We start from the raw sequence: 10,149 nt of genomic DNA on the forward strand, positions 1-10,149 counted from the left end.
AGAGAGAAAAAATATTATTTTTAAATAGCAAGTATAAAAATTAATTATTTCTATTTGTGTAACAGACTTAATAGTTAGCACCTGATCAAATGTAAAAATATATACATTAAATTATTTTAAATTTTAGATAACGAATGTTAAACTTAATTATTAATAAAAACTTAGACTTTTTCATATAAAACTAATAACTAAAAATCTTATTATTTGATTTTTTATCTACAAATACTTTGATCTTTTTAGTCAGAGACTTTTGTCAACCTACGATTTTTTTGTAAAAGTAATTTGATTTTATAAATCTTTTGTGTCATGCATTATCTATATTTTCATAACAAAGTGAATCGTAATTTTAAAAAATTTATATTTTTGTAATGTTATTACGAGTAAAAATACTAGTAAAAATTAAGTCTGAGTAATTTACATTATGAACGTACTAAACTTAGTAAGTTTTTAACACTCGTATTCAAAGTGTATAATTTGAAATAAAAGGCTTTAATTGCTCTAGACTTATGAAGTCGTTGAATCATATGTCTAGGGTATGAATCCTCTTCATTGTTAAAAAAAATTGAGAGTGTAAAGTGTGAACTCTAACCCTTCATTGCTCTTTCTTTCATATTTATTTGTGATTCCACTTATAAAATTAATGGTGAAAAATCACAATTTACTTCTTCAATTATTAAAAAAAATTGAGAAGATCTATTTCCCGCTTACGTTCCTATGATTTTGGAAATAAAATGGGTGATTAAGTCCTAAAAATAAAATAAAATAAAATACACTATACAGAGCATAACCAGACAAGAAAGGTAAACAAAAACATCAAATTTGGGTCATAACCTAGGAAGCTGTTAGCATTAGACATGGAAGTGATACATAGAAGCTTTCAATAAGCAGGCTCGTACTTGCAAACACAGTCATATATGTTCCCTTGAACCAACTTTTCTGCCAATCTTTGGTTTTTCACCATTGCGAGCTGCCAAAAAATATAAGAAAATAATGTTTTTTGATGATTTAATCGAGTACAACACATAGGCAGACAAACACTTTGATAAACAGAATTCCCCCTCCCAAGAAAACAAAAATATGTTAAGAAGGGGATAACTCATAAGGATTAAGGTTGGAAGAAACACTGAAGTGAGATAGATAATCCATTTGACGTATCATAATAAACTAAGGAATCTATGTAACAAAAAGCAAAGGTGTTCTTTAAACAAGGAAAAATCATCATACAAGCCAACAAGAGATCTTAGTGAAGTATTAACTTCAGTAAATTCTACACTGAAATCACAAGGATGAAAATGCAAGATCAAAATTCATCTGAGCAATCCACTTACCTTCAAAGCATCACACTTGAACTGTGCATAGAGGTTGGTATGAAGAGATCTACCCATCCCTTCTAAAATTATCTGCCCAATAAAGGAAATTTTATAATTAGAACACTTTTTCCTTGACTTTCTTAATTTTGAAGTAGTCAAACAAATAGAAATTTCCCCCACCAAATCAGCATCCTTAGCAGCGGCAGCCAGCTCAGAGCTGACCTGTCTGAAGTCTATACATGGACTACCACACCCATTCTCAACAACCATCAGGGGTACCGAAGGCAATTTTTCTTTAGAACCGTCTAATGTGTTGGTCATTGCATCCACAAGCAAGCCTCCAGACTCGGCAGCTCGCCTAAGTATGTCACAGTGCTGTAGATAAGCTCAAAGAATTAGGTCCACATTGTAGCGTTGAAATAAACAATCTCATAAATTCAAGCTGCAGATTATTTGTATTTTCAAAGTGGACAAAATTAAAGGGAAGGTTGTGGAAGCAAAGGAGGAAAAATAGTTAGAATGACATGACAGGTACTGAAGTAAATTCATGAGAATAATTACAAACCTTGGCAGCCTCAGCAACTATGTCAGGAAGCTCCATTGCAGTCACGTCATTTAAAGCAGGAAGGGAATTTCCAACCAAAACTACCTGCACTTGACCATTATTATCATGTTCACATCATATAACTCATAGGCATAGGACCAAGTCATTGCATTATAGCAGTAAAACAAACACAGAATTCATAATTTACTCCATGATTTTCCTTGGTATACAAAGAATATAGCAATATTTTGTTAAATCATATTTTGTGGACTATTTCTTCCTAATTCATATCTTTCTTGTTTTTCTCTTAATTCACTTGAATAAAGAAAGTGAACTCACTTCAGTTCCACGACGAAGGAGCTCCCGCGCCAAGGGAAGCATCCCTAGAACGATGTCTGCACCTGAATTGTCTACAAAAAGTAAAGCCCTTCTATGTGGGAGCGGTTTCTTGTCACCACTGCCCAGCATTCTCTCTTTAAATGCATCAAAATCATCCACCTAGTTGAAAAAAAAGTTGGAACAAATGTCAACCTTGAGAGAATTTAAAAAATCATGTGCCCTCACAATGAGTATGTTTACGTACCCTCCAAGGTCTCTGCATTTTGTTCCGACTCATTCGATAAATTTCTATAATAGTTCCCTTATGATAGAGATCCACACATGCACGAGATCCCCAGTCAAAAATGTTTGCAGCAAGAACACCTTCAATTAGAGTAAGTAGTCTTGTCTCCTGAAATAAATGAGGCTTCAAGCTTTCATATCTGTGATGAGATTGACTTTTCACTCAGCATGGAATCAAATGGAACTCTCCTTTTGTTCCCTTCACTCTTTACTTACACATCAAACATACTTGTTCAAAACGGAATTACATATCAATAGCATACACCAGTCTTTGTATTGCACAAAAATACTAATTTACCATTGACTTCTCAATGCAAAATTCAGATAATCAGAGCACTATAGTGATATTTAGGTATCTGTACCTCATCCAGACTGTCAAGCTCCATCAACAAGTCATGCAAAACCGCAAGTGATGCCTCATTTTCCCTGAGATATATTATATAAAATAAATTGCAAATTTAAGTTATCAACAATGGTAAAATGCTTAGCAGAATAAGGTCTATAAACAACATGAGCTCACATTCACATTGACAGGCATGTTTACTTCTTTTATCTATCGCACTCAGGCAAATATCTGTTATATCTCATGTTCAAAGTTCAATGCTGATAAAAAGTAGTTACCTCTGCTTTATACTTCTATAGGCATCGACGAATTGGAATTCTCTCAAGCACTCTTCCCTCATTTCCAATAGATTGGCCAAGCCTAACTTCCCATATGCAGCAGGCTCCTCCATCAACCTAGTCAATTGGTGGAGAATTTCATCAGTTCAATAACAATAAACGGCAATGGTTTTAGACGTTTTAACTAATGCAATAGATTGACCACAAAGCAGTTAAATAGTCTCAAATGGTTCAAATCATGACACCTTGCCAGGTGAGCTGAAAAAGCACGAGCAAAAGCATCGCCCCTACGTTTGGAATCATCAGTCCCACCTTCACTTGCTACAGCCTATCATGTTTTAATGAAGAACATCACAATTATATACTGCTTTAGGGGGAAAAAATTTAGTCTATATTTTCCTAACCATTATGCTTCAGAGTTCAAAGATGTTTGGCAAGGCAGTAAATACTAAATAATAAACCAAATAAAAAGCACATGTTATGTTCAATCACTGGGAAGCTCTATGTTGAACATACTTGTTTTCCCTGCCCTGGTTTACCTTTTTATTTTTATCCTTTGTAATTATTATTCTTTGCATTGCACCTTCCTTTCTTTCTTCAACTGTAATTTTTAATTTATTGCATTTAAAGGATATATGGACCTCTGTAATCTTTCATGATTTAATGTGTCTAACTTTATGGTGCTTGTAACATGCCATATTGTAAACATGATTACCTTATCAACAAGATCTGGCAAGTGCTCTGATAATATTGTCAACCAATATCTACATAACGTAATATACGAATTCTGTATTAGCCACGGAAGAAAAAAAACACTAGAAAATAGTGAAACCATAATTAACAATCAAGTTAAACCTTATTTGCAAGTGATAAATGAGTAACGTACTTACTCCAATTCACTATGATCTGAGAGATCAACAGTATTAGGCTCATACCTGTACAAAGAAAACTATACTTAAAATCTAAAATGCTGACAGATAACAACTATAAGTATATTATGAAATAAGTAACATGAAATGCTTCGTTGAATGAACAACATATCATGCAATAAAATATAAAGGCCATTTGTTTGTAGCTTTGCATTGCCATAGGAATTAAAATTACTAAATTATAACATTGAAAGAGAAGCTCAAAGGAATTTTACTCTAAAAACTTGACAGTGTTGAGTAGTCAAGCATACATTTTCGGATCTACTAATAATGGGAACACCTCCAAAGTTGGTATTAGATGGAGAACACCAACATTTAGAGCACTGGCATCAGAACGTAGAGTACTTCCTTTTGACAAAGGAACTTCAAATCCCCCAAGTCCAGTAGTTCCAGGAGGGGTCATTGGCACCGGAGCAGTAATCTCGGTACCTTTTTGCAGAAACTTTTCCATCCATGAAATCTGTATTGGAAGCAGTAAAATTAGTGTGAATATAATAAACGTGTGTGTTACAGTATGCGACTAGTTAATTTATCTCAAGTAGTTCAGTAGCACACATATTTTCAAGACTTGCCTTCTCATTCAAATTTCTAAGCGGCGGGCCATGAATCTTGCCTCCAGTATATGGAGCTCCCATTGGGAACCTTTCAACGAATTGATGCACCATAAGATCATCTAAGCCATGTTTTTCATAGCTCATAAATGCACCTAAAGCTCCTAGAAATCCTTCATGCCGCAAGAACATAGCTTGTGCCGTCCCTTTAGACCTAAATGAGAAATATATGAATCTTAACATGATAAGACTTAATTTAAGTAAAAGCATATATACAATATTCTTGCCATGTGAGATCATCAGGAAATTTATGTACCAGAAATGAACTGCAAAAGAAATTGCATCCATGGTGTAGGCATGGCCCCTTATAAAAAATCCTCCAAAGAAGATACGCTTTAGCCCAAATCGCAGTGCATTCAAGTAAGATATCTACACAGAAGTAGTAAAAGAGAATTGGTTGGGTAATAATTGGAAGAATAAATAGTGGACAGAACATGATAACTACTGAAGGTAGAATGTAATGCCACAAAGCATGATCAACACAATTACTGTAACAGATCATCTTTATGTCGTTTTTCATAGGTAACATTTGGATCGATGATATTCCTTAAAATATTTCTAAATGAAAACAATAAAATTTAAAATAACCGTATCATTCTATTAATCTTTAGATCTTACTGAAAAAGGAAAGGTTCACAATTCATATGCAGAATAATATAGACTTTTTTGTGAAATTGAATAGCTAATGCGTAGAAAGGTTGATTCACTGAAGAAAGTTTAAACTTTAAATCACGAATGAATATAACAGTAGAATCGAACCAATATGAAAAGAGATGGATAAAATTACAACTGCCAGCTGACCTGGCCAATATTGTAAGAAATCATTCGTAGAAGCGATAGTGATATATCTTCAGGTCTGTACTCTTCAAGCTCCTTATTTTCTAACGTAGCCTTGCCAAAACTTGAAGCGATGGTTGATGCCGATAGGCCAATCTATTCTCATATACAGTGAACAATACTAAGCTAAGTTGATTGATGAAAAAAATGCAAATGACTCATGTGATCAATTCCATATACAAGGTTAATTAGGAGAATTTTTTGATGAATTTCTATTGCAATTAGATCAGGTGCAACCTTTACCTTAGGATAGTCTGTGCCATAAATATCCCCAACAAGCATGTCAGTGGTTCTATTATCTCCTTTCTGACTTAGCTCAAGCAACTCATCAAAGCTGGAATTAATTTTAACAAACCCTATGGCAATAGTTCACATATAAAGCAGTAGATAAAGGAGGGAAAAGTAATTAGAAAAATGACCTGCTACAATTTGTTAACAGTCTTCCCAATCCCCAGTAAGTTCCACCGCCGACGTTTGTCCCGCTAACCCTCTCAAATTTACCGTCGCCATCAACCTATGTAAAAGCAGATCAAGAGTATATAGATAATCATCTGTGTGTCATAATGAAAGAAAACAAAGAAACAATGAGTAATGAGGAACAAAATAGGTATAAGGCATACCTTGATCATACTAACACCTGATCCAATGTTAACCAGAAGATAAGGAAATAGATCATTCGGGTCAATTTGAATAAACTCTTTTTGGCCTTCCATGTGTGTATAAGCCTCATGACGAATTGCCTACTAAGAAGACGTAGAACAATTGAATTATTGACAAGAGATGGAATTAACGGCCCAGAATATGCGTTCAAATGTTCCCAAAGATAAGACATTATAATTGTTCATAATTTCGTATCATGTAAGAAAAAATGCAAACATTTTGAAACTTCTCAAGATGATTGTGAAAACAAAACAAAACACAAAATAAATAGATGATTCTAAAAATTAGATCCACCTTAAGCAAGAAGTTTGCTCCTGCTACAAGACAATCCATTTCATCTTCTTTGTCAAGACTAATCCCAAGTCTTTCTTTGAAAAGGTCAGCAAACTTGTATGCCCCACCTCCAGTAGCCTTTGTCACAAAATGAATGCACTAATTAAGTAGGGAACTACAATCATCATAATCACAGTAACATATAAAACTGTTAATGGATTCAGCTAATTCTCGTTTTGCAGTACCTACTTCCTAATGTAAAAGGTAGAACACAGACTGTATCCTGTCCCTCACACATCTAAATAAACTAAAATACAGACATTAAGGATAATTTATCATACTAGCAAGGCAAGAGAAAATGCAACTTAGTACTGCAAAAGTAAAATTGTTTGAATCATATTACCTTAATTACGGCATTCTGGTCATTTGTAGAATCAGAATGATGGGACTCCCATCCTAAGCCAGGGAAATAAAGTTAGGAACTGAAAAAAGTAGTGTAGATATGACACTATCCAAACAAGTTAATAAGTCAGTGAAGTGAAACTAACCACCACAGTGAAGCTTCTTTGAATAAATGAATTCTAAACACTCATTAATCTTGTTTGTTTCAAATTTCACAAAGTGAAGCCTCCCACCAAGAATAGGATAACTTCTCCTGTTTCCATTGAGAATTCCAAGTTTATCCTTCAAAATTTTCATCCTTTTATCATTCGTTGATTGGCCTTCATGTCTTGAAAAGTAAACCAACTTTATTAAAGATCCTGTCCATACAATTTAAATAACTAGTTTCAGGCATGTTATTCAGTTCCACAATATTAGGGATTTAAGTAAGATATACTCTCAAATATACTCTATGGGTTGAAAGAGGAAGTTCCCACAAAATCATTGCAATTATCTAATATCAAAGTAGTAAACAGCAAATAATTTCAATATCAAAAGATAAATTAAATGCTGAATCAAGAGTATGAATCTGAATCACTACACCTCCAATGTCAAGAGCAAGGTGGGATAGATCATCAGATTGATTCGGTAACAAAATAGTTGGATACTTCTCTTCCACATTCCCTTGAATCTCTGCTTTGCTTAGATCCAGTAGTGGCCGGGAACTTGACCTATGAATCGAATTGCTACCTTTGGTTGCCATCTCTGATTTCTCTGCCACCACTTTGGCCTTGAAGTTCTTGACCTTCGTTCTTTCTCTCACTCTCCTTGTAGTTTCAGTCAACTCCACCAACTACTTTGACCTTATCTGCCAAGCCGGTTAGTTATGCCTTCCCCAACTACCTCTTAACCCCGCCAAATTAAATATATATCATTTACAAGTTTATGTGACATGATATGACTAATCAACGTTACAATACAAATACAATTGCTCTTTTTGTTTCTTAATCTTAACCCTTCCCTTGGTAAACCATGTTATTAGACTTATTATTTCTAGTTAAACACTAAACTACAAATGAGGCAAGTGAAGACAAATATAAATTACTATGCTTCAACAGCCCACTCAGAAGTCAGTGCACGAAACATGCATTTCAAAAGTTGAATTTGCCCTTACAAAAAATAGAACTTCTGTGTACTCAAATGTTGTTGACGACTTGATGTACATTTTCTAAACATTAAATTTAGTGTGAGATTCACCTTGAAAATGTTGTATACTTCGTTAAATAATAAAATGATATAGTTAATACATGTCTTTAATAATATTATTAGTAACAATTTTTAAATTATTTATTTTAATAAATAAATAATAAAGAGCAATGCTAGGGGCAGCAACTTTTGTGATTGTTAGCCATCAACTAGCCATCAATGATGATTTGATGGTGTGAGATTGGTGTGAGATTTCATCCAATGACTCACATTTTTCTGCTGGTTATATGCTGGCCAAAATTCAATAAAATTGTTGGCCTCCTAGACTTTTCCATTAGTGATGACAAATATTATTTTTGAGCAAAATAAATAATTAGTGTTGATTAATTATAATTGCAAATTACTAATTATTTATTGTTGCAGGCCAAAATTTAATTTTATAGCCCAAATGGAATGAAAAGCAAATAGCAAGGATGGTCGGCTGAAAGCAAAAATAGAAGCCCAAGGAAAAGTAAAAAAAGAAGTCAAATGGGCCAAACGGGTTGCTTAATGGATATCCGATCCAAACCCAACTCAAGTTCAAATCCCTCCAATTTGATCTCACTACCAAAGCAACATTCTTCTCTCCTCTGTCTTAGCCAAATCACAAAACTCAGAAAAGTGAGAAAGAGAAAGAGAAAGCTTTTTTCCTAAGGTGATCATCAAAGAAGCAAGAAAGAGAAAGTCCAAGCTTGAAACGCAGAAGTCTAATCAGCAAATTCAAACCATATCAAGATTAGGTTAAAGGTAATCCATTTCCTTTTACATGCAACACACTTTCTTCTTTTCATCTTCAACTCTCTGCCACTTCGTTTTGAGCCATATGGAAAAGAGAATTTCTGTTCTTCTCTGTTGTAAATCCACTGTCTCAAACATGTGTTGGGGACCAAGTTGGTTTTCAAGGTTCAAATTCGGTTTACCATTGAAAGACTTTTGTGGTTGCTGTTTTATGGCTTTCGGTCAAGATGGAGAAGTTAGAAGCAAAGGTTCTACTCTGAGGAAAAATGAGAAAAAGTGAGACAATGGGTTGGTAAAGCTCAAGGCTCAAGAAGTTGACCTAGGGAGAGCAACCAAGCAACATGCAAGGAGATAAAAGAGGTTTGATGTTCATTCAGAAACCAAGGAGACAAAACCAGAGCTTGGTGAGTTGTGTTCTGTGAAGAAGTTCCTCTACTTGGATAATGTTTTCTTTCAAAGAAGCATTTAGCCAATACTGAAGAACTTAATCTGAGGTTTGCAAATCTGGTTTATCACATAGCAAAGAGGCTGTTGATGAAGTCAATCTCCTTCATGTTTTACAGATTGTGATGTACTTTTCTATGTTTATCTTTCTGTAATTTCTTGTGTGAAAAGGCATATTCAGAGAGCTCAAGTAAAAGCCATGAGTGGAAAAAGGCTGAGTGATACACTTGAGAGAAAAGCCTAGAGTTATTTTCAGACTTCTTTGGGTATGTCTATGTCTTGTATCTTGTACCTGTAAGGTATCCCTTTCTTAGTTGGGTTAGCACTAAGAGTGAATAGTTAGGTATTAGCATAACCAATGTCAAGTTAGGTTAGAACTTGAGTGTGAAAGAATTGGGTCAATCCTGTGGAATTGGTGTATGTAATACTTTTAACTATAGTGAAAATTCCTCCATTGTTGTGGAGGAGACTGGACGTAGGTTGTATAGCACAAGGCAACCGAACCAGGATACATGCTGGTGTGAGCTTTTCTCTTCTCTGTTATGTTCTGTTTTCTGATATTCATAAGACAAAAATAAATTGTCTCATTAATTTTTGCTGTTGAGTACAAACAGAATCAGAATTGAAAGTTTGTTTTAAAGGGTCATAACAGCAACTTAAAAGGAAGGCATAGATTCAACCCCCCTTCTCTAAGCCTACCACAACCTTCAATTGGTATCAGGAGCTAAGGTCTCAAGAATCAAGCTTAACCGCTTGGAGCAAAGATCCAATGGCGAATAACTTGGGCACAACCACAGTTGCCTACACCCTCACTGAAGGCCAGTCAAACAACTGGCCACCTTTCTTCAACCGGAAGAACTATGCCTACTGGAAAGAAAGGATAAGGATCTTCATCCAATCCATTGACTACAACATATGGAAGATAGTTGTGAGCG

General features: G+C 34.6%; 1 protein-coding gene across 1 annotated transcript; it reads right to left on the reverse strand.

Moving 5' to 3' along the window:
- Nucleotides 1-576: 576 nt before the first annotated feature.
- Nucleotides 577-7,864, reverse strand: LOC112695371 (pantothenate kinase 2). Its single transcript, XM_025747690.3, has 22 exons — nucleotides 7,391-7,864; nucleotides 6,955-7,167; nucleotides 6,810-6,862; nucleotides 6,428-6,544; nucleotides 6,094-6,213; nucleotides 5,893-5,987; nucleotides 5,717-5,807; nucleotides 5,438-5,569; nucleotides 4,893-5,005; nucleotides 4,598-4,790; nucleotides 4,277-4,485; nucleotides 3,987-4,031; nucleotides 3,812-3,860; nucleotides 3,342-3,424; nucleotides 3,097-3,213; nucleotides 2,838-2,901; nucleotides 2,438-2,584; nucleotides 2,194-2,352; nucleotides 1,876-1,959; nucleotides 1,491-1,685; nucleotides 1,329-1,400; nucleotides 577-967 (listed from the first exon to the last, which is right to left on the reverse strand). The coding sequence occupies exons 1-22, from the start codon at nucleotides 7,548-7,550 to the stop codon at nucleotides 878-880; spliced, it is 2,601 nt and encodes an 866-aa protein (XP_025603475.1). The 5' UTR covers nucleotides 7,551-7,864; the 3' UTR covers nucleotides 577-877.
- Between the last annotated feature and the right edge of the window lie 2,285 nt (nucleotides 7,865-10,149).

Source organism: Arachis hypogaea, chromosome 1 (assembly GCF_003086295.3).
Source record: "Arachis hypogaea cultivar Tifrunner chromosome 1, arahy.Tifrunner.gnm2.J5K5, whole genome shotgun sequence".
NCBI classification, from domain to species: Eukaryota; Viridiplantae; Streptophyta; class Magnoliopsida; order Fabales; family Fabaceae; genus Arachis; species Arachis hypogaea.